Below are 24,443 nucleotides of genomic sequence, written 5' to 3' on the forward strand. Positions count from 1 at the left end.
CATTAATGACCTCTACTTGTTTACGTTGGAGGTGGTTTGACTGTGAAGACTACCCAGGTTGTCGAGGTAGGTAGCAAAACATGGGGGAGGGGGTCAAATTCAATCGACGTAAATGATTTTTGAATTTTGAGGATAATATGACTCAATTACCTTAATCAAAACCAGATTATTGAATATTTATAGCCTGGGAGCCATTTGCAGTTAAGAAATTTTGGTTTACTGTAAAAGCGAGAAAAACAATAGGGTCAATTAAATGACGTCATACGTTTACTCACAATTTAGATGCTGAATAAAATTGATAATTTCTATCTGCCACTTTTTACTGTGAAGAAAATATGTTGCTTGGCTACTATTGGAGGCATGTTTAACCAAGTTTCAAGTCTCTTCCAATTTTCATCCAAGTTAAATTAAATTATTTTATTTGCCAAATAACATATTTAGAGCTTTGCCACAGGTACTACAAGCAAAGCAATTGTTCTTGTATTTTCGCAGTACAGCTTTTGCTCAAGTCAACCAACATAGCGGATGTGAGGTCACATGTACCCCCAAACGTTTGGAACAGAGCAAAAAGTAGATATAGAGCGTTTTCACGTGACGTCACAGCGGCCATTATGGGGTACCAAAACAATACATTTTCTATCCTCCGGGAATTGAGCTCTATTTTTATGCAAATACTGTGCAGAAAGTTTCTATTGTTTATGCCTGCCTTCTCACGTGAGTGAAAATGCTCAATTTGTATTGGAAATCCTACATTCAAATGGCCATATTTCAGCTGCTATGTAACCGATTCTCCTAGTAAAATTTGGTGTGTAAACGTCTTTTTGATTGTCTATCGAAATTCGAAATCGAAAATGATACCGCGAAAATTTTTTTTTGATGTCATTACTTGAATACTGTCTAGGTTCAACACTAAGAGAAGGTTGGTAATAATATGTTTTATTATATACAGTTAATCTTAAGCTCTTTACCATTCGTATTTCTTGTATGTCATACAACATTCGTTTTCTCTCACCATTCAAATCACTCGAAAATATTTTTACGTGACTACTGGTGTCTATAGTTATAATATACACTATACTTTTGGTAATAATTACTTATTGATTGCTTACAACGGGTTCACCTACCATCCAACATGCTGCCGCCAAGTGACGGAGCAAAAACCAATATATACCTCTATATATATCTGTATGTATGTTTGATAAGACAATTTTTCAATCATTCTTTCCTCCAAGCCCTCTCCGTCAGGTATAAAGGCCCAATGTAAAAAGACAAGGTAAGATAAGGAGATACCCAATTACAACTACAATTAACTACCTCTGACTACCTGTCTCTCCATCTTTGGGATTTTGAGTCTTTCCCTCTATTCCTACCGACGTCGACACTGCCACACCTATCTGTTTCATTTCCTCTTTTGTTTGCTTAACAACCTGTGGCGTCATCGGCTTGCTAGGTTGCCTCGATGCTTGACTTGTCACGTGATGCGCCTGAGTAACCCCTTGCACTGTTGACGTTGGGATGGACACCGATATAACAGTTCCTTTCAAAGGCGCCGAAGTCTTAGCAGTGACATTAGCAGCGGACGTGATTCCGGCGGTCGAACCAGTTGGCTTTGGTCCGACTACTTCAGTTTTCGGTCGGTTTGCAGGGTTCTGAACTTGTGTCAAAACATTCCCAACAACGTAGACATTCCCACTCCCATCACTTGAATTAGTCGTTATAAGCTTGGTCCCTTGAGGTAACCTCGCTAACAGAGACTGCATACTCACTACTGTACCTCCTTTCAGCATCACAGACGTTGGGGTTAGAGATTGCGTGACGTTACCTTGAGGCTTTGGGCTCCCTGTGGCGGATCTAGATGAAGACGGCAATACGTGGGTAACTGAAGTGATTCCAGGTTTATAAACTTGGGGTATGGATGATGAAGTACTTGTTTGCGGAGAAGAGGATCTTAGTGCAGTCGCTGAAGCAGTTGTCAGAACGTATGTCCTGGTCAATGCTCCCTTTCCGGGTAAAGATGTTGATGGACTAGCCCTCTGCTGCGCTGCGGTGCCTGGGGTACTCGCTGATATTGTCCTGATGGTGGACATCTGTTGCGATGTCAGTATCTGAGGGGATGCTTTAGCAACCGTTGCTACCTGTGAAACCGGTCTTCCCTGCAAATTCCCAGCTACTGTCCTGACGAAACTGCCCTGTGAGGAACCTTGAACTGTTCCCTGTAAAGAAGAGGCAGCTTGTGAAGTTGATGGCGAACCGACTATGTATCGAATCTGGGACGAGTTCCCAAGTACTCGTGAACCAGTCATCTGGACTGGTTTTGATACTTGACCCATTGAAGACATCTGAACAACCGATTGCTGGGATGTGTTGACAGTTGAACCTCTCACTTGTGAAACGTTTGTTGACTTAACTAAATTACTGTGAGCGGTTGAAGGGAGTTGATTAGCATTAATGTGGGATATACTTGAGGATGATGTGTTGGCCGCTGATGCCGAGGACAGTTGAGCCAAGGCATTCATACCTGACGAAGAGACCATGTGTTGGGGAAGGGAGGTGAGCACCTGCCCAACAAATTGCTTGCCTTGGTTTGCTCTTTTTGCTGCTTCCGACTGCTGACTTGTTGCTCCAGTATTGAGGACACGAGCTCCAGTAGTTGCTGCGGTGAAAGCCATTGATGGTGAAGAAACCACAGGCTTAGTGGCGGTAGTACTGGCAAGAGTAGCCCTTTGGGGGATCCCCTGGGCGTTATTTTGTCCTTTTAAGTTTAAGATAGGAGTGAATGGAGAGGTTGGGGACTGGGTGAGCAAAGTGTGTCTTATTCCTGAGTTGCTAACACTACTGGCAGGTTGAGTCACTGAAGACGTCGGTTGGTTTATAGCACCTGCCGTTGACATTCCTATTGGAACTGGCATATGCCGCTGGCTTTGAGGTTTAATGATGTACTGTACTGATCCAGCTCCTGTCTTAATAATGGACGGTGAACCAACCCCTGACATGGTCAAATATGATTGGCTGACAGTAGTAGGTTTGATCACGCCACTACCTTTAGCAGCCAATGAGATAAACCCTTGGCCTGCCGATGGAGTCATGGATGCAGAGACACTTGTAGCACTGATAGGAATCCCTTGATGAATAAATGCTCTTTGACTTGCTTGTATCGGGACACTGCTTACGTCAGTAGTCCTAGTCCCCCCACTCGCGTTTGTCTGGGTGTTAGCTTTCGACGACTTCGATTTACTTGTTCTTGGTTTTTTGGCTGGACTAGGTTGACTTAGACTTCGACTGACATTAGACAGGGCACCAAGTTGCCCTCCAACTGGTATCTTTATAACATTCTTTCCAGCATCAGACGAAGCAACTTTTTGGGATTTTTTAGGAGTCGCTGCTTGACTCGGAGATTTTCGTTTTCCACTCTTATTCATCTCAGAAGAAAGGTCACGTGATATGGAGCGTTTTCGTTTCTTCTTTTTAATGTCTGTTTCGTCAGCATCGGAGAGGTCACTGCGTTGTTGCATGTTATTGTTAGATGTTAGGACATTGCCAAGAAATTCTCCGATTTGATCCTGAAAATAGTTTTAAAGACAATTTCTATAAATGAGAAAGAGTCAATTTGCAAAGGGAAGAAAACCGTAGAACCCAGAGAAAAACTCTTTGATCTGTATAAAGCACCGATAAATTAAAATTAGAATTTAGAAGTTGATTTTTGTTGAGGGAAGAAAAACTGGACAAACCGGAGAAAAACCGTCGAAGCACAGGAGAGAACCAACAAACAACTCTACTCACATACGATATCAAGTCCAGCAGGGCTTGAACTCAGGTCGCATTAGTGAGAGTCGGCGCAACAGCAGCGCACGCCAATCGTGCTTCCCATAAATGAACCAAACTCCTAAAAACTTCAAAGCCATATTGGCCAAGCCTTACCATGATCAAACGATCCACCATGCTCTGGGTAAGTCCTTCTTGGTGCTTCTTTGCTCTTGTTAGTCGTAACTGAAAAAGAAAGAAACATTAAATAAAGCTCTAGGGCTAATGGACTAAAGAACTAGCACTTAACAGGCTAGCAGGCAACTGCACTTAAAATACTTCACCAGGCTAGACACCTTGATGAGCACACTTACTTGTTCATCTGCACCTCCAACAACGAGCAAACTTGTTTCTGCCTTCAAACGCTCTCTCATTTCCTAGTAAAAAAACACATACATTATGTTCAAAAGAGTTATTTTTCAAAGCAAAACAATACAAAAATAAGAAAAAAAGACAACAGAAAAACAAACAAACAAAACAAAAACAAAACAAAAAAAAAACAACAAAAAAACCAACAAAAAACAAAAAAAAAACAAAACAAAAAACAAAACAAAACTAAAAAAGCAAAAACAACAACAAACAAAAAACAAAAAAAAGACAAAAACGAAAAAACAAAACAAAACAAAAAAACAACAAGTATATCAATAATAATCCCCACCACTAGGTGCATAATTTTCTTAGTAAGCTTAATAGTATTCTAGGTTAGAGTTTTTGCTTTGCAGGGTATTGTTTAGCTCCAAATTCATTATTAATGGCCATTGTTTTATTGTCTTTATGCCTCAGGCCTTTGCAATAATTACCAGAGGAGATTAAGACTCATGAGAGTAAATTATATTCTATTGTTTGTGAGTTTCACAGCAGATTTGCTGCACAGGGTCTATAGACTCCTTGCATGTTTACAACAGAAGAGCTAAAATTGAACAAAAAAGGACAAAACGAAGAATTTCAGTAAGCCCTTTGCAGCTAACGGTCACGTTTCTGTACTGGAGACCAAAATTTAAAATTGTCTTTATTTTAACTTGGTAATTCTTTTTAGCTACTTGTAAAAAACTAAATGAAAAGATGTGTATCCAGTTTGTGACGAAATGTAGTTTTATTACGATCTCTCGAAACAGGTCGTAGAAATTTTGTTTTTCTCTACAGTAAATCTCACCCATGGGAATCAAGATGTTCATTCATTTGCTCTCAGGGAATTAATCACAACGTGATTGCTTAGCTGCAAAGGGCCTATTGGAAACCTATTGCTATGTCCTTCAAATAGACCTCTAGCTTGGCCATAATGTTTTTTACTATTTCATACCATGTGCCATTCTCTTGATCCATGTTTGCTTGTCTTTTCATGCATAACTATCAAAAAAGAAATGATACTCTAGGGAATGACACATGGTCTGAAAATGTGAGGGCATTATGCCCAAGATAAAGAGGTCTATGGAGCTGCATTCCAACATGCTGCAGAGGATCTATTCAGTTATTCTAGGAGCAAATGAAGGATACCTCGATGTCTTCTTGGGAGTTTAGGTTGGAATGTGAACCAATGACAAACAAGACAGGGGTCTTGAGCTCCATTAAGGGATCCTCAACATCCTGGAAAAGAAACACAGAGTATACTTAAAAAGAAATGCAAGGAAATGAGGATGCGGGCTAACGGGGATGAAAATGGAATGAAAAATTAGGTTAGAGACCACAATGAGTCTTATAAAGGTTATAAAGGTGTATATTTTTGACTGTGATGTCAAATTCAACAAACTTCTGATGGTTTTGCGTGGTATCTCCTCTTTTTTACCATGTTATGATGTCAATAGTTGGTCAAAAGGTTATGAACTCATGAGGCATAACTGATCAGTGGATACTTAACTAGATTTGACCAACTGTTGAAGTCATATCGTAGTAAATAAGAGGACACACCACAAAAAACTATCAGAAATTTTTTAACAAAAAAAAAAAAAAAAAAAAAAAAAAACATGGAAAAAGTTTGAAAGTAAAATAGCTTGTGTGCAAGCAATTAGTAATTTGTTGGTGTGTCCTCTTATTTACCACGACTATTGACCAATCAGAAAGTGAGAAAATTTACATTTGTTGTAAAACTACAAATTTTAACTTGTTCAAGCAAAAAGTATTATGACCATGACCATAATCATGGTTTACGCAATGTTTATTTTAAATTTGTTGTCTCATAATAGCCAATGTTAAGAATCACAGGTTAAACAAATACACCCAAATTCCCAGTATGACATCACACTCAAAACCATAAACCTTTAAGAATTAAAGATGCAACACCCAAATGAAGAAATATTTCACAACACTATTTATTTTATGAAGAATCAATAACAAAAGTACAGTTGTCTCAGGCATTAGGTGCATTGGATTCACACTTACCCCTCTCACACCATCAATACCAGCCAATGGAAAACCCAGACATACGACAGCACATACACTTTCCATCAGTGCTACCTAAAACACAAAATAAAAACATGTACGTTTAATATCTATTTATGAAAATAAGTACAATTGCCTCTAGTACAGTATAACCCCACTAAAATGCAAAAAAGGCACTAGATGGAATTTTTATTAGTTATTCCGAGGTTGAGGAAAAACTGGGTCAAGTAGGCATTGCAGTGCATTCTGGGACTGTTTATGGGAAGAACTTACATAGCATTCAGTTGATGCAATGTATTCAGAAAATATATTGTATTCTATTGTCGTTCTATATTCTATTGTCGTTCTATCTATTGTACTAGATATGATTCATTGCGTTTTTATGAATACATATCATTAATAACTGCCTGCTACGTAGGCTATCCCATGGGAAGAAATAGCTGTCATCTTGGGAGTATGTCCCCTCAAAAAGCCCCACAATACACTGCAAAGCTAACGCCACCCAGTTTTTTCCTCAAACTTGAAATGGCTGATATCAACAGCTGCACTGTACTGCAAGATATCATCATGCAGGTTGTAGTGCTTTTGATCATATGACAAAATCACACAATATGCCACTAAAACAACAGTGGGTTTTGAAGGAACTCAATCTTCTTGCTATATTAATGAGATTAATATACACAACTCGGGCTAGTCCATTGCTTGTTTCTACTTTGGCCACATATCACATACCTGACAAGAGACTAACGCACCAATGGACCAACCAATCAGAATGATAGGACGATTAGGAAAATGACTCCTCAGCTGAAAATAATCAGTAAACATAACCACATGTAAATAATTATATATTAGGTATTACTAACACAGAATAGTAGTTGCGACTTTAAGACTTGCTGCATCAATTGTGAGTGTCTATTACTATTCACTTTGGGGTTTTGTGTCTTCAAAGTCTGTCCTATATGTGGATGAGTGGACTATACTGACAGTGTTTTGAATGACATGGCCAATGAACAGAACCCCAAAGAAAATATATTTACCCTTATTGTTGACGTTGCTATGACAGATTTGGAAATCTTAAATTGTTAATACCCATCAGCAATGGTATTACAAACATCAATTAAAGTAAAAAATCTGTCTTGGGCCATGAGGCCCATATGGTCCGTGCTTCACTGGGTTTCTGTAGCATAAAGCGACTAGGAGTATTGCTACTCCCCCTGGATGGATGCTAGTCCATTGCAGGTTACCCCCCAACATGTTAGGTTCCCCTAACAATAATTTGTTGGTACCCATTCATACACCTTGGTGAAATGAGGCAAGGTGAAGGTAAGGCATCTTGCCAAAGGACACAACGCAACTGCCAGGGCCAGGAATCGAACCCATGCCTCTGAGTCTGATGCACTGACCACTTGGCCACCACGTCTTCCACTACAAACATCTAATATTAATATAAACAGTTTTCTTATGAGTAAAGAAGACATACCTCTAGCACTTTAGTTCTCACAGCCCCAATAATATGATCAAGACACTGACTAATAGTCACTCCACTACCACCGTTACTAGTATGCATAGTTACTGGTACCACTTTTCCCAGGACTGATAACTGGTTGTGCCAGAATCTGGTTCTTTTGGAGGATGTTCCTGATCCTGTGTTGGTGGTGGGTCCACTTGGGACAATCAGTAGTAATGGGGAACCTGGAAGCTTGCGCTGTAAAGGTCAATCATCAAAGTAAGTTTGTTTACATTGGCTAAAATGATAGAAATTTAGGCTAAATTAAAGCTTCATTCTCTTTTTTCGAGATATTTAGCGTATATTATTTAGTTATTCTTGCCTTAATTCACCAGCTCATAAACCAAATTTCATTGTGATTTAAGATGTATTGTTGTCATTCGATCCCCCCTCAGCGACCATGATACTTAGCGTTAAAACAATAGTTTGTTTCAATGATGTGACACGTCATTATGAGATAGGGCAATTCTCTGCACACGTTATTGATGTAAGGGGCTGTTTAAGTGATACTGGAGAGAGTTTCATTCCAGCACCCGAATTTTTTTTGTACTGTATTTGTTTACATGATACCAGAGCAAAGTTTCTTATCAGTATGAGTCATTCAGGCATACATACATTCTATGCCAAAACAGAGTAAACATAGTACAAAAACTAATTGTTCTGGAATAATAAAACTGCTCTCTGAGAAGACTGGAATGAGTGTACATACATACATGTACATATCAGCCATATATTAAGATGGTAATGCTATGTGATCAGAGCTGACCGCACGCTGGTGATTTATATCATGTAAACACCATAGGAAATTCCTTTTAATAATGGAAGGATCTAATTTGGGTATCACGTGAATGGCATGCAAAGTTGCTAGTTTTCTAGAGTTGTTAAGAATCTTTCCTCGATTACAGAAAACTAATTGATAACAATCATTTATTATAACTATAAAATAAATGATATTCTTCATTCTAATCCACAAATCTATTTGCAAATGGCAGAAATTTGGCCAGCAGAAATATTTATATTTCATTGTATGAAAACATCAGAACGTATGGCAGGGTTATTGAAGATTATGTTCAAAATAAGAATATACTGTTCAATATGCATTCAAATTAGACACAAACACACATATGAATATACAACAACAATATAACTTTATTGTGCCCAAAGAAAGTAAATTAAGTACCGTTTTATGTTGAGTAACCAAGCCATGCGAAGGATCCCAAGGTCTTTTTAAGAGCAGGCTTAATGCTTCGGCATTTGCTGCAGGTCCTCGTCTCTGGGAGGTGTGGTTGGAAACAATCCTATCTACCAAATTAGGTGCCTAAGGAAATTGAAAAATCCCAAACAGTCAATAACATACAATAAGGCCTTTAATAGTCTTTGTTATTCAATTTTTGATGATCACACAGGGTTTTCATTAAGATTTGAAATAACAGGAGAATATCAGGAACTGCCGGAGAGTTCTGCCGACCAAGTGAACATTTTATGAATTACTTCGCTATCAATGGTTGTCTAAGCTGGAGAATTTTGATTGGTTACTGGGGCATTGTTTAATCCCCAACTCTTAATAAACAGACTCATTTATTCAGGTTTGGCCTTGTTTTTAGGTCAGCTATTTATACCAGCTAAGCAGGGAATACTGCTGGTAAAGCATGAGTGGGCAAAGAGTTTTTGGAGTTTGAAAGAATTGAAGCAAACATGGCGGTAAAGTGGAATTGTTTTCATCCTTTCTTCCATTTTCTACTTCCTGTAGCTAAGTATGTTATATCTTAGTAAAAAAAACTAAAAAAATACACAAAAGTTGGGTTACAGTAGTCTGGGAATGAGGTTCGGCAGAAAAACGGCTAAACACGCTGTGATTGGCTGAAACAAAATGCAACACTCAGCTGGTAAATACACCCACAAAAAAAAAAAAAAAAAAAAAAAGTGGGAATTCAAGACTTTGGCATTTTTCAAGCTTCATGCTCATTGCATTACAGTTCAGGTTTACAATGATTTGTTTAAAAAAAAGGCTAAACTTGAGCATAAGGCAGTGTGAAGTCTGGTAGGGCTTGAACAGAGAAAAGGATTACAAATAAACTGAGCTCAAACACATGCTCTTATTGGTCTCGCATAAGGAGAAATAATTGCACTTTCATATGAAGAATAAAACAGTTTATTCCTTTTTATTTATTGTTGATATTCTTAAAAGAAATATAAAACTGAAAAGAATCATTTTTTCCTATACTTTACTTGTGTTTTCTCACCATCCTGTTATTATTATTAGATGAAAGCATTTTACAGAAATTGTTTTATGTTTGACTAGTTTGAAAATCAACATAATAGCCAGTCAATCTCTGGTCATTATCACCTTCCAATTTAGTTTTAACTTTGTCATACATTGTTTCTGGCTTAACCTTACTGGTCAAAAATGTCTAGCAAGGCAAAGATTTGATCTGACAAGTTCCAATTCTGACCGAACATTGTTCAATGACCAGCTGTCATTTTAAGACCTGAAAATGCATTTATTATGACAAGAGTAAACTAGGCATAAAGTTTGAGAAAGATACAAATTCTTTTTACCTTAGCTCTAAGTGTTTGTAGCACATCTAGGTAACATGCTAGCAGAGGGATACTTAGGCCATCAACTAGTGTCGTATGTAGCCAGGCAGTCAGTTTGGGATCCCATTCAATTGTAGACAGGATTTGTCTGAATCTTTTGGTTGCCTTGTCTGTGGCTATTCTTCTCTTTACAGGTTCATTGGGAGTCTAAGACACAAAACAATTTGTTTGTATGGGATCAATAGGTGGTTTCAATACTAAGGCATAATCCTCTTGCCAATTCAAGACTTTGGTGCAAGGGGTCTGTGGTCTGATCCCCACAAACAGAGCCTTGTATGAATGTGTTTGTGCTGTTTTCTTTTGCATGCCATAAGAGTTTTTTCACTTTTTCTTTCCCAGTGTTCTTACCAGGAATTTCTTTCAGGGGGTCAAAGGGACCATCAATCCAAAATTTAGGGGCCATTTAGAAAACTGGATGGGCCATTACCAAAATCTTAAAACAACGAATAATAATGTTTTTAGCCAGTAACTCTGTTGCAAATCTACAACAATGTAAGACAGTTTTATTAGTAATGACAACACAATAAAATTTCGCTGGGCAGCCATACTTGAGCCTTCAATAAACAAGGTCAGTTAACACAGACTAATCCCAGACGTCTTGGCGATGGCGGCTATGTTCGATTCGTGGCGTTTCATGTGGACTTTCACCTTGTTTATTGACAATATAATACGGCTTTTATTATTTCAAAAGTACTCTAAATCTTTTAAAACTATCAGGAAGTATTCTTTGGATAATTCATGCGCCCTTGGGGGCGCATAGAGTTGACATTTGTGCGCCATTCCTGATTTTTATGCGCGAATCCCGCAATGGCGAGGCCTGGTAAGAACACTGCTTTCCCTCCGCAAAAATAATCAACAATTCTAAATTCTAATTCGATTTCAGATGGCTGTATTTCAGACAGCTCATTGTGGATAACACATCTTTACCCTCTTAAAAAAAATTGGCTATTAATTTATCTAATTTATCAAAAGTTTGGATTTTTACAAGATTCCTTGTTAGCAATTCCAGGGACTTTACTGTGATTTTCGATATTCTGTGATCTTGGTAGTCACAAGCTGCAAGCTGAAACTTGGTTTTTCGCTGCTTTCAATCAAAAATAATCAGTTGGTACCTTTTTATTTTTATGTTCTTAACCGGTGGCAGCAAAAAAACCAATTTCACAATGAGCTGTTGGAATGTCTGAGTTTGCAGAATATTGAAAACCACAGTAAAGTATCAACCCTGTCAAGAATTATTATTTTTACGATGAACTGTTAAAATATTGACAAATAAGAAAGAATCAACTCCCAAGAGTGGCATCAAATGGTCTGACATGTGCACAAAAAGCAACAGAACCCAAATTTTCAAAGCCCAATTAGTGCTAATCCTGGGTGAACTCTTAATAAGACCTATAGAGTTAATCCTGGATTACCGCTAACCCAGCTTTGAACAACAGAGCTAAAAAGGTTCATCACACATTACCTGTTCAAATGCCAGCCTTGCAAGACGTAAAGTTGAAAGCACCTTGATAACTTTATCAAATAGAGAATTCTGCTTGGGTCCCCATCCAGTGCTATGTATGCAAGAATAAACATACATCATTAAGATACCTCATTTTTTTCTTAACGTTACTGGTCAAAATGACCAACAAGGCAAATATTTGACTGGACTACTTCCAGATCAAATGAATATGATTGAATATGATTGAAGATTCACTTAGAGCAAACTATTCAAATTGTTTTGCGATTTTGTTTTCCCTTTAAGTTTATTTTCATTGTGCATGTCGTGTTATTATGCATTGATATGTAATTAGTTTTTTCCTTCTCTACTTTAAAAACATTGTAAATTAAATCTGTGTAACCTTATATAATAAATAAGAATGGCCTTTACTTTCTTTTTGAAATCTCTTTTCGTTGCTGACATATTCAATATAGCAAACCACGAAATTGAATATCTAATAATTTATGGGTGGGATGGGTGGCGTAGTGGTTTACCGCTCGCCTTTCACCACTGTGGTGCGGGTTTGAGCCCCGACTCAGACTGGATCATATGTGAGTAAGTTTTGTCTGATGCGTTGTTCTCTCCCTTGCCACTAGGGTTTTCTCCGGAATCTCCAGTTTCCTCCATCCTTAAAAAGCAACATGTGAGTTGAGTGTTGTATGTTGTAAATATAGAATGTGTAGTGGTAGTGCGTGTGGAGGTAACATCACGGAAAAGCCCCGCATGGGGAGTGGAGGTTGTAAAATATACAAGTTTTATTTTTTTAATATGATGTCAACCCAGGATCCTTGTAAAAAGTCAATCATCAAATAGAAAATATCTCTGTGAAAATTAGCTCAAAATGACTGAAACTTTTGCAGTCATAGTGTACTATAACCAACATGAAAAAGTAAAGGTAATGAATATATAGAAAATGTGTCTGCGTGCCGTGTGCAGTCATAAGAAAGCACATGGGGGTTGGCAGAACACAAAAGAAGTGTTAGGAGAAGGGTGACTCGCAGCAGAGTGCTTTTCAACACTTCCCAAGTGTTCTGCCAATCCCAAAGTGCTCATAACTCAACACAGCACAGCACAGCAAGCAAGTTTTTTAATTTCTTTTATAAAATAAGAATAACAAAAACTGTTCTTTTAAATAGGAATACGCAACTGAAAAAGCGAGCGTGTGCTGTGTGCTTTCATAAAGCACATGCTTACAACCAATCAGAATGCGAGATTAATAACAGTTATTTTTTAATTTTATTTTTTTTATAAGGGCTTTGAAATCTGAAAGAGATCCTGTAGACATGATAGGCACTTTAATTTCCAGTCAGTACCTGGACAATTAATTCAATTATGAGCCAATCAAATATGTAATTTTTTTCTAATGATAATAAAGTTTTTTGCAATAAGCGATACATCGCAGTTAATGTTAATCATTTCATCATGACATAAAGATTTTTTTTTTTTGACTTTAACTTCAACATTGACAGCTTCAACATGAACCAAGTAGCTTGAACGTGCAAAGGTTCACCTTGAATTTCCGTTCAAAATACTCACCGACAAATGAGTTCTTCCCAAGTATCTGGAGTTCTTTTACTTGTGACAGTCGTTACATGCTTTTCGCATTCACACATGACAGTTTTAGCTTTAGTAGTGTCGTAAATTATCGTTGAATTGTTCGAAGGTTCGACTTCACAAACGTCGATCTCTTCATCTTCAACCTTCTTGCAAAGCGCTTTTTCATCATCTTTTGGCAGGAAAAGCGTCTTCATAGGCTTGGCCTTGCTTGCTTCTGGGTGTGCTGACCATGGTTTTGTGTAAGCGTGATCTGTGAGGATTATTTCGACTAAAGATTGAATATTGCGGACGAAAACTGCCCGACTTGGGTTAGCGAACGCCGCCATATTCGCCATGCTGTCGATCTCCGCATGTGTGGGGCCTTGATCAAGTGACGCATGGGTAAACCCGAACTCTCATCGACAAACCATAAACAATCGATATCATCTTCGTATAAACCTCGGAAAGAAATCGTAAACTTTGTCTGCCTGAAAAGATTTGTGGGGAAGACTCGAACTATTATTGACAGAAAAATAATCAGTCGATAATATTATCGTAAGAGCTTCGGTAGTTTTTGTTATAAACACGTTTCACGTTGTTTCTCAATCGTAAAATAAATTCAAGAACTTGCAATGATGTGGCAAAAGTGTAAATAAGACGCGATTTATAACTCGTGTGGAATGCTATGGTTTATATTTTGTTGATTTTTACGAGAAAATCTAGGATCGCATCGAAAATATATTATTGTGTATTAGGATCTGTCAAGTTTGTGCTCCACGTCGAACGTTCACACTTCACGAATCTCGTTCTAATTCAAATCACTATGCATTTCGTCTCAACAATTTTCAAAGTTTAATATGAATTCTTCAAATCAATCTACCAGAATTTCTTCATCAGAGAATAGCGATGACAATATTTTTGGTCCAAGAAATGATGGCAGGGTTTGCAATGGGACTTTGAAAAAAGGTAAGACTTGACTCTTATCTATGAATACTATTAAATTAAGCCTAAAGACTAAAAAGCTTATTATGAAATTTTAGAGCTTGGTTTGCGTTAACAGTTTACGTTACCAGTAGAGTAAAATAAGCACATTTGTTTAAAAACAGTATATGACGTTTAATATTAATGTGCATTATATGTTAGCTCAATTATGAATAATTAAGATTAAAATAAAAACATAAGTTTATGTGTATAGCTTTTACACAACAGGTATAAACATGGAACGCAGAACATGCAGCAGTCCAAATTTCCTTTAGAAAGAATTCTAGAAGCAATATAAATAAATTAGGTTATAAACTTGTTGTAAATTTATAAGATTACCTTGTTGCAAAAAGTTTTACAAAGTTTGTACTGAAAAAGAAAATTAATTCGGGATGGTATTTTTTGTGGAGACTTGCAGCTTGAATTTGAAAGTTTTCCAGGATTCTAACTGTAGGTATATACATATGCTATACTTATTACAACTATATGGAAGCATATTTATATATTTAAGAGAAGTAATGTTATTCTGTGCTAATTTTTCTTGGAAACATTCTTAATTATTTTGTGTGTGTCAAAAGGTTGAACCTGTCTGATCTGTTTATGTAATTTGGGTGGGGTTTAGATAACAAATAATTGTGGTATAGCTCAATTTTATTTATGTTTGTGAGAATATACTGCATTACTGTATATGAAATATATATTTGTACTGTGTGGTTGTAATGTGTATATCAAATTGAGCTGATCCTTGCAGTGTATATGAAGCAACTTATGCAGCTGCAAATTGAAAGACTCAGGAAAAATTCTGTGTCTTGAACAGGATTTGAACCCATGTATGTTTTGCACTATTTTTTGTTGATTATATATATATACAAAGATTCCATGCACTTCTCAGTTGTTGATGATTCGTATTAATATTAACAGCAAGGCTACCATGTTTTGGTTTGGATATTGGAGGAAGTTTGGTCAAACTGGTATACTTTGAACCTCTTGAATCAACCATCAAATCATCACGTCAAGAGCAAGCAGGACTTGAAGCACTAAGAGAGTTCATCATATCAAATGTCGAATACGGTGAAGAAGGCATAAGAGATGACAAACTAGAAATGAATGAATTGGTCATTGGAGGAAGGCAAGGGAACCTACATTTCATACGTTTCCCGACATGCCATATAGCATCTTTTCTTGACATTGCAGCAAGGTTAAATGCATCAGTTTTGGATAGAAAAGTTTGTGCTACTGGAGGGGGAGCTTTTAAATTTGAAAAGGATTTTAGAGAGGTAAGCTTTGTAAACCAGCTTGAGATGTACAGTGTAAGAGTGAATAAATACAGTCAACTCTCTCCTTGTGGACACCGCAATATGACAGATACCTTATTTTTGTGGACAGAAGTAAAACACCAGCGAAAAATACTAGTAAAGTCTTAACTCTGTTTAAAGGGAGGATTATAATCCAATGCTTCTATGGAAACTAAGACGCCACATAAAGAATGCCATTAATATTAAATACATTAGAAAAACCCTTATATATGATGATGTGAAATTACAAATATAAGGTTTGAATAACAGTTAAACTTATTAAGGTTAAAATCACACACATCTACATGACCATTGCATCTATTCAATGACAGCCATCCATCCATCCATCCATCCATCCATCCATCCATTCATTTTGGGTTTTTTTCCAATCTATTAAATAAATCCATTTAATTTTTTTGCTTTCCCAATAGGTTTTAGGAGTTCAATTAGTGAAATATGATGAACTAGACTGTTTAATTCATGGAATCCACTACATCAATAGTAATTTTATGCATGAATGTTATTATTGGAGCAACCCTCAATGTATAGCCGGAGCACAGCAAGTTTCTTATGACTTTGAAACGGATCCATACCCATATTTAGTGGTCAATATTGGCTCAGGAGTCAGTATACTTGCAGTTGAATCTGCAGAAAAATATGACAGGATCAGTGGAACAAGGTATACCTGTAATAATATATTAGTACAAAAATAAATGCAATTACATGTAAATTTAATCCTGTAGCCATAACAGTGGGGACACTTGAACCATGAGCACTAGTGAACCATGTAATATGCAAATCAATTGGAATAAGATGTATCTGAACTCAATGCTTCATGTATAGGGTTTAAAAAGGTAGAAAGTCCAGGAAATAATAATCTGGAGAAACCTTGAGGTGTTCATGGTTCAAGTATACTCACTGTAATTTACTCACACATACTTTACCATATTATAGAGCAGTTTTTGTATGACTGTGAAAAGCTCAGTGCCGTAAGCGTGACATGCTGTGACCGTGATGCTAATTTCTAGAATTTTAATTGGCTGATTTTTTTCACGCGCAATATGATTGGTCTTGCATTGCCTTGACCTTGGAGTGACCGTGTCCGAGCTGAGTTTATACTGTGTTCCAGGTATTTGATTGGATGGAGAGTAAAATTAATTCTCGTGCAATGTGATTGGTCTGGCATATCCCTTGCTGTGTCACGACCGTGTTTGTGCCGTAAACTTTCCACGGTCATACGAAAACTGCCCACCACACCATACCACACCACACCGCACCACAGCACTCCACTCCACTCCACATCACTCAACTCAACATCTATCTACACTACTTACATGTACCTACAAACTATATTAAATGATAAGTAATTAGTATGGCATACTGCTGTGGTGTGGTATATGGGGTGGTTTCGTATCCCAGTCATGTGAACTGATCATGAGTTGGTTGGTTCTCTTTCTGACTCCAAGGGGTTTTTCCAGCCCTCCAGTTTTTCCTCCCTACTCTTAAATCAACCCTAACTAATTCAAACTGGTTAAAGCTGTGCTCTGGTGTCATACATGGACTGTAATAGCAGCTGCCAGAGGCACCTTCATATGCTTTCAGTTCAACCCTGCTGAGCTGGGCCACTGCTGTACTTTGCAGTGGTGAATAATGATAACAATATTGTGTTGTGGTACTGTATTGTATTTAAGGTAACTGTGTGATCATCATGCACACTAAAGAATACTTTTTTCTTTCATTGCAGTCTTGGTGGAGGAACATTTCTGGGTCTGTGTAGTTTATTAACAGGTTGTAGTACATTTGAAGAAGCCATTGAATTAGCTGCGAAAGGTGATGGAAACAAAGTTGATAAATTAGTTAAAGATATCTATGGAGGAGATTACGGCAAGTTCAATCTCCCAGGAGACACTGTGGCAAGTAGGTAAGTTATTGTTAAATATTTTGTACCCTAATTGTTTGATGGTGCCAAAATGAAACTTGGCGGAGGGAAAGGAGGGGAGGCCTACCTATGTAGGACACCATAACTACTTTATTTTATACCAATATGATAAGTACGAAATAATAGGCTCAGTAATTAGCTATATGGTGTGGTTCAAAGGCTACATACACTATCAAAACCCGGACATTCTCAATTAGGATATTTTATAATTTTCTTTACCAAAGGCCTTTAGTTGGAAAATTTCTAATTTGATGATTTACCACTCCATGGTTTGGAAAGCCTAACACTGGTTTTAGGTTTAGGTCAGGTTTTGCAAATTTTTTCATGATAACCTTTTTTTTAGTTTTGGGAAGATGTGCTATGCTGACAAGAGAGAGCAGGCCAAGCCTGAAGATATCGCTAGAGCAACTCTCGTTACAATAACAAACAATATTGGTTCAATTGCACGTATGTGTGCAGTGAATGCTGTAAGTGTTGTACATGTACATATCAGGGCACGAAATTAACTTTTAAACCCACTAGCAAAACCTTGCTAGTAAGTTTTGTTCTCGATAGCAAACATTTCAAAGCCACTAGTGATCAGACACAGTGAATAACAGATGTTACTTGGTGCAGGTTCTAAACTTTTCAGTCCTTCAATTTCTGGACTTTGGTCATACTTGCAAAACTTGGCTCGTTAAATGTTTTGTCACTCACTATAAAATACAAAATTAAGCCCTGCATTTTGTGCCCTGCATTTTGTGCCCTGCATTTTGTGCCCTGCATATGCTATTGTTATGATACAGGGTCTGGAAGGGGTATTTGCAGGAGATGGGAAGTGAATAAAATATAGCAGGATGGGATTGGGGTAACTACGAAAGAATTTTACATGATTCAGGATATGGCATCGGCAATGAATCGGGAATTGCCGAATTTAATGGGGATGTGGGATTTTGTTTTCTGATTTTTGGGAAAAACATGAAAACATTTTTAATAAATTAAATAAAAATTCTTTTGCCTTTAAATAATGTTGAATTTGATTTTGGGAAAAAAATAGCACATGATTTGCAATTTGGACCCCATCTTCCAGACCCTGATGATATTGACTGCTAGTGGAGTTGTGAAATCTTGATCTAATGTCTTCACATTCTGGTCTCTTGACTCACAGACTTTTTCCTTCAGAAAATCGAAAGAGTTGTGTTTGTTGGTAACTTTCTACGTAAGAATGAAATATCCATGAAACTGCTGGCATCTGCTATGGACTACTGGTCTCAGAACACCATGAAGGCATTATTCCTGAGGCACGAGGTAAAAATGCAAAGAATATTTATTTTGCTATTAGCCATTCCAATTGATTAAAAGATTGGGTTGAGTTTGATTTGCATTGCATTTTGGAACTGTTTTAGGGGACAAAATAGCTGGGGGGGGGGGGGGGAGGGTTCTCCGCCAGAATTTGGGTAGGGGTGTTCCGATGGGATTCTGAAAGGGGTACCCTGTTTATGACAAAAAAACCTCAAATTTGTAGACCCTGTTTATGACAAAAGATATAATTTATTGCACTGAGTTCCTGTTACAATATCATTATCATGTCATCTCGCGTATCGTTTTCTTTACAACCATAATAACCAGTTTCGGTCAAAAAAATATGTCCCCTATTACATTTCTGCAATGCATTGCAATGCCAACTTGTTCCAGTTTCTTACTCAATGTTGGAATGGCTAATAGAAGGTTAACGTAGAATAATGCTTGCACAGGACTGTCCAAGAGGTGAGGGGACTCCAATTGGAAAAAAAATGGGGATGCCAGTTAAAGTTTTTAGGGTTGCAGATCTGTGATTTGGAAGAGAAACATGCTGCAGGAATAAATTCAGATTTGTGTAACAGTACTTCTCAAATTTTAATGTCCTATCTTTTGTCACTCACTCAGCTTGTTTTAGTTGTAGAAGTCATTATAAAAATATAATATATAAAAAGGTCACAGAAAAAATATTTTTCTTCTTAGGGCTATTTTGGAGCAGTGGGAGCACTATTGGAACTCATGACAAGTGCAAAAACATTCCAGAAGTAATCTTGGTTTTATATCATCCGTAAAAGGTTTCTTACCTGGATATACAACGTGAATCAAAATAATGATGAATTTTAATACAGTAATCTCTGTGTAACCAATCAGAATGCATGCAATATTTATGACACTTATTTTATAATGATTGGGTCATATCCCTAGAAAAAGACAACAGGGGCTGAAACTTAACTAGCAGCAGAATTGGAGTCAGAATCAGAATCAGGATCAAAGTTGGAAGCAGTTTGTGCAAAGAAATTGTGAGTGAAATCCGCTTGTCACATGTGTAAGCACAGGGCAATTGAGAAGAAATTTTTTGATTCTATTTTCTGATTCTATTTCATTTCTTATATTTAGAATTACACTCTATCTTTCAAAATGGAGATTAAAGTGCTACTCTGATGAAAATCACTCAAACTTGGATTCAGCTGAAACTTCCTAAGAATAATCTTTAAAGGTCCAATAATCACTGTATAAAGTGTTTTCTCGATATTCAGGACGAAAGTATGATATTTTTACGATTATATTTTGGAGTCTGTGACGTCATACACTCAACATCAAACATTGCTACATATATTTCTTTGTATATAAATCCTTAATTTATTTTATTCCTATGAAGCCCAAAGGGTGGCTAATGTGATAATTTCACATTACTTGTGACTATAATTTATATTTTGGGGTGTTTGGGTACTTCTTTCTCCCTTTACTACTGATATTTTGATCATAAACTACAAAGAAATGTATGGAGCAATGTTCGATGTTGAGTGTATGACGTCACAGACTCCAAAAAATAATCGTAACTATTATCGTACTTTTGTCCTGAATATCGAGAAAACGCTTCATACAGTGATTATTGGACCTTTAAAGAGTATTCTTAGGAAGTTTCAGCTGAATCCAAGTTTGAGCGACTTTCGTCAGAGTAGCACTTTAACATTTTTTTAGTATACAAGGTCAATTATGGCAACAACGCACAATTGATTTGTACGAATTGATTTAATTTACTTTCCAGTTAAAACTCAGGATGGACCCTCAGGATTAATGCGATTTTTAGAAGGTTGGGTGATTGTTACAGGGTGGGAAAATTTTGAAAGAATGGCATCTCAAATTGAGAGTCACTAAACCTGAGAAATAGATATAAGAGTGACAACAATATAACTGTGAAACTTTAGTAATGCTAAATAGCACAATTTCATGCAAATTCTATTGTTTAATTAGCACTATTTTTAAATATTTAGTAATTAGTATTTCGCGGTTTAATTGTTTGCACTCTTACTAGTTTATATATATTGGTAGGCCCTAATTCCATTGTTTTCTTTTTTGTCTGTTTGACTATTGCCTCTAATTGTGTTTTCCAGATAATATCCATAGCCCCACCATGGAGGGAATTAGGTAAAAGGACCACCCTACCCCAAAAACAATTTTCTTTCATACAAACTCTGTAATTTTGTACTTTCTGTGAACCCCCCTCCCCTCCAGAATTTCCGATTTCCTTCTTTGTTGGGATATTGATATTTTCTGGAACTTGTTAATAGTGCAACAAAAATTGAGGTGTTTTTATTGCTTTGAAAGATTAAAGATGTGATTTATATTTTATCAAATGAAGCAAATTGACATTTTTTTGCAAGAAAAATTTGCTAGATTATGAAAAACTGATTAACATATTTTAAAATAATAATCTACAGGGCAACTTGGGCTCTATTCAGGTTTCAAATGAAAAAATGTCTTCTTCCCTTTACTATTATGACTTAATTTGTTTATTAGCAATACTTTAAAGAATAGCATTAATTTGGCAGAGGGTAGTACTATGCAGGGCAAGTGCTGGTCCAGAAATTACAATATTTTCAGGTTTTTAAAAGGGGTAACACATTTTAATATACATTTTTTAAAGAATATTAATAGAGGTTTTGAGTCCATACATCGTCATATTCTGTACTTGTAAGCCCTTAGGGTTTATTTAATATGTAAGATTACATTTATTGCACTGTACTTAATTTACAATAATTATTTAAGATTGTATAGTTAACTGAAATTTATAACCATACCCCTTCCACCCTCAAAATAGATTCAGCTTAGATGACCCTGAAATAAGGTAAAAAACGTTTTGACCTTTGTCAAGATGTTGGGGAATAGCTTTTATTAATTTTACAATATACATTCATATGAATTTTACAAATGAAATGTTATGTAGTGAATAAGGTCATGGAAATGAACAATAAATGTTTTTCAATTGGTATTATTAATTAAGAGGTTTTTTAATACTCCAATTGTTGACTTTGTTTATAGATTATTGATATTATGTGACAGCAATGTTGGGAATTATGCTAACTTGCAATGCAAAGGACTCTAAGCTTTAGCTGTTGCATCAATCATGGTGGGACAGTCACAACAGAGCTCTAAGCTCCATCTTGTTGTTCACACAGCTGCTTGTGTTAAGGGAGGGCAGGGTCATGTGACCTGTTGGTGCCAGACTATATTATAGACTTCTGCATTAGCTTCCAGCTGAGCAGTGCGCAAAGCATGATTGGACAAAATGACCAACCCTAAGCTTAAAAGAGCAAGCAAACATGGCAAAAAAGTGAAATATTTTTTATTCTTCCTTTTCATATTTCTGCTTTCTGTCAAAAGAAAACAGAAAAACATGCAACAGTTTTACAGTAGCCTGGGAATATGGGTCAGCAGAAAAACAGCTAAATGTGCTGTGATTGGCTAAAACAAAATTCACCACTCAGCTAGTTCTGAGTAGTAAAGTTTTGCCATTTCAAACCATGTGTCATTTTCTTTGAGAATAAGATTCTTTTAGTTGTATCCATATTCAAGTGTCTCATCATGCACAACTGTTAAACATAGAAATGATAATATAGGGAATGACATGGTCTGAAATGGGAAATATCATGCCAAAGCTAAAGAGGTCTGTGTTGTACGAGAACTTGAATGTGTGCTTTGTATAATTCAGTTACTTCTTTTTGTACATTATTGCTTTTCTCTTAGCAATTTCGTCATCCCAATCTGGCCATGCTTGCTCCTTAATCCTTTGGCAATAACCTTCAATATTTTGAAAATCCTTTCTTATCATTGCATTGAGTGGAGATTCTGTGTCGTGCCATACAATGTTAGCTAACAAACCAAAGGCAGCTGTATCAACAAGTGTTGGTTTATCACCTAGAAGGAATGGGGCGTTGTCTAACATTGCTGATATACTTGCAAGATCACGCCATGCAATGGAATATATCTCGTCTTTGGTGTGTCTGCCAATTCCATGGCCATGCAGATAACTCTTTACTCTACGCTGACCTCCAAAGGCTATAAGTTTTTTCATCCATGGAGAAGCAGTTGGAAAAAGAAAGTTGGTAGTTTTGTGGGGAATCTCAATCCAACGATAATAGACTATAGTCCTGGAAAATACTTTAGAATTACTGAAAGTAAGTAAGAGATCTTTAAATAGTAAAGGGAGCCTTGTTATATAGTTTTGGCAGCTTCTGCATAAATCAGTGAGCAAGCAAAGTACTACTTGTGCTGTCTGTTTATTTAGGAGTGGGCAGAGGAAATTGAGGGTTTGAGAATGGGTAAAAAAAACCAACAAAAACTGGCTAACAAATTTCAAGTCCAATAGACCTATCCCGAATTCGCTTGACTGACCATGAAACAATGGTTTGAAGTCGAGATTGAACTTGATTCTTTTATTCATCAAGTTCAACCTCAACTTGAAACCATTGTTTCGTGACCAGTCAAGCGAATTCGAGATAGGTCTATAGGTGTTTAGAGTTGGCTCAACTTAAAGTGATACTTTTTAACAGTGCAGACAGAGTAATTGGTATCACTTTTACAAATCACCAACCACAATATAGAATGAAAACTGAAGCCAATTACAATTTAATTTCTGCAGGTATTCATAGCACCTTTGTCAGAAATATAGTCAGATCTAGGCTTTGTTACTTACTCCTGGTTGGGTTAAGTTTGGCTAGCCTTCGTTGTTCTGCTTTTATTCTATATTATTAATAACTGGTTGATTTTTTAAGCCATCCCAATAGCAGTTATTATGGATGCATGCAAATGAGATGCAAATGAGACAACAAGCACTGTATCATCCCAACAGCCTCACTCATATGATTCTTGAAACTAAAGAATATCTAATCGCAGGCTCAACTTTAATAACAGTTTTAGTGCTTGAATAATAAATAAATAATAGCCAGTAAATAAATATATAAATTTTATACTAGGATTAATGCATGTCCCTTTTATGTTAAAGCAATGAACCCTGTTTATTACCTAACCATGCGAATAAAAACCTTGTTTAAACCTGTATAACCTCATCCTGAAGCGCTTGAATGCGAGGCTACGCGGAAAAAATTCTTTGTTTCAGTCAACTTGGCTGCGACGTGAGATAATGATTAAAAAAACCTGTATTTTAAATTGGGATTCCTCTGGTTTTCTTACCAGTAAGTGTTTTCTTCCAACATCGTGAGTACAGCATGACCAACACCTTTCCCTTTTGCACTTAATCCTGCATCTAAATCCACAGAGAACTTCTCATTCAGGTACCTTATGCAGAAATTCGAATCAGCCACCTTATCGTCTTTGTACTCCATCCATGGTATTTTGCCTTTGGAAGAAAACGCTCTCCCAAAACGATTCTTATAAGGAATATTGGCCAGTCTTAAATATGTTTCTAACTTCAAAGGAAATGGCGAAACAGAAGGTACTGTAGTTGCAACAGCAGGTTGCCGAACTATTACGCTCTCTTGTGGATTAAATAGTTTGCTAGAAGTGTTTTTCGCTCGAGTAAAAGTACGCACAACTTTTGACCAACTTCGAGCCGCCATCTTGGATTGTCTCGTCTGCGCGTTACACAGGGACCCCAAATTAGAAGTTCCTGAATCCAAGTATGAAAAATAT

The 24,443-nt window shown here is 36.8% G+C and overlaps 3 protein-coding genes across 4 annotated transcripts; 1 reads left to right on the top strand and 2 right to left on the bottom strand.

Moving 5' to 3' along the window:
• Positions 1-920: 920 nt before the first annotated feature.
• Positions 921-13,663, bottom strand: LOC116308447 (uncharacterized). Its single transcript, XM_089028253.1, has 11 exons — positions 13,299-13,663; positions 11,745-11,835; positions 10,244-10,429; positions 8,865-9,002; positions 7,658-7,882; positions 6,910-6,981; positions 6,178-6,252; positions 5,296-5,385; positions 4,116-4,178; positions 3,919-3,987; positions 921-3,560 (listed from the first exon to the last, which is right to left on the bottom strand). The coding sequence occupies exons 1-11, from the start codon at positions 13,652-13,654 to the stop codon at positions 1,311-1,313; spliced, it is 3,615 nt and encodes a 1,204-aa protein (XP_088884379.1). The 5' UTR covers positions 13,655-13,663; the 3' UTR covers positions 921-1,310.
• A 208-nt stretch (positions 13,664-13,871) lies between these two features.
• On the top strand, positions 13,872-19,990 carry LOC116308494 (pantothenate kinase 3). The gene is made up of 7 exons (XM_031718928.2): positions 13,872-14,264; positions 15,201-15,556; positions 16,006-16,253; positions 17,319-17,495; positions 17,857-17,980; positions 18,675-18,800; positions 19,494-19,990. The coding sequence occupies exons 1-7, from the start codon at positions 14,156-14,158 to the stop codon at positions 19,557-19,559; spliced, it is 1,206 nt and encodes a 401-aa protein (XP_031574788.1). The 5' UTR covers positions 13,872-14,155; the 3' UTR covers positions 19,560-19,990.
• Positions 19,991-21,809: 1,819 nt separating this feature from the next.
• Positions 21,810-24,380, bottom strand: LOC116308485 (failed axon connections homolog). 2 transcript variants are annotated; one of them, XM_031718916.2, is made up of 2 exons: positions 23,985-24,380; positions 21,810-22,942 (listed from the first exon to the last, which is right to left on the bottom strand). In XM_031718916.2, exons 1-2 carry the CDS (start codon positions 24,368-24,370, stop codon positions 22,504-22,506), a joined length of 825 nt encoding a protein of 274 aa, XP_031574776.2. In that variant the 5' UTR covers positions 24,371-24,380; the 3' UTR covers positions 21,810-22,503. The 2 variants fall into 2 exon arrangements, with proteins under 2 accessions (XP_031574776.2, XP_088884560.1); XM_089028434.1 differs by having other exon boundaries at positions 21,810-22,963.
• Positions 24,381-24,443: the final 63 nt, after the last annotated feature.

This window comes from Actinia tenebrosa, unplaced genomic scaffold (genome assembly GCF_029948245.1).
Source record: "Actinia tenebrosa isolate PJP-AT-01 unplaced genomic scaffold, QUT_ActTen_1.0 PGA_scaffold12__29_contigs__length_12842862, whole genome shotgun sequence".
Lineage (NCBI taxonomy): Eukaryota > Metazoa > Cnidaria > Anthozoa > Actiniaria > Actiniidae > Actinia > Actinia tenebrosa.

Bases quoted from the DNA above. Each gene is read 5' to 3' on its own strand.
- LOC116308447 (XM_089028253.1), bottom strand. From the start codon at position 13,654: ATGGCGAATATGGCGGCGTTCGCTAACCCAAGTCGGGCAGTTTTCGTC. The intron at 11,836-13,298 runs GTGAGTATTTTG...TTGCATACATAG, and splicing joins TGGGAAGAACTCATTTGTCG to CACTGGATGGGGACCCAAGC. The intron at 3,561-3,918 runs GTAAGGCTTGGC...AACTATTTTCAG, and splicing joins TGGTGGATCGTTTGATCATG to GATCAAATCGGAGAATTTCT.
- LOC116308494 (XM_031718928.2), top strand. From the start codon at position 14,156: ATGAATTCTTCAAATCAATCTACCAGAATTTCTTCATCAGAGAATAGC. The intron at 14,265-15,200 runs GTAAGACTTGAC...TAATATTAACAG, and splicing joins CAATGGGACTTTGAAAAAAG to CAAGGCTACCATGTTTTGGT. The intron at 15,557-16,005 runs GTAAGCTTTGTA...CTTTCCCAATAG, and splicing joins TTGAAAAGGATTTTAGAGAG to GTTTTAGGAGTTCAATTAGT.
- LOC116308485 (XM_089028434.1), bottom strand. From the start codon at position 24,370: ATGGCGGCTCGAAGTTGGTCAAAAGTTGTGCGTACTTTTACTCGAGCG. The intron at 22,964-23,984 runs GTAAGAAAACCA...ACTTACTTTCAG, and splicing joins TTGGAAGAAAACACTTACTG to TAATTCTAAAGTATTTTCCA.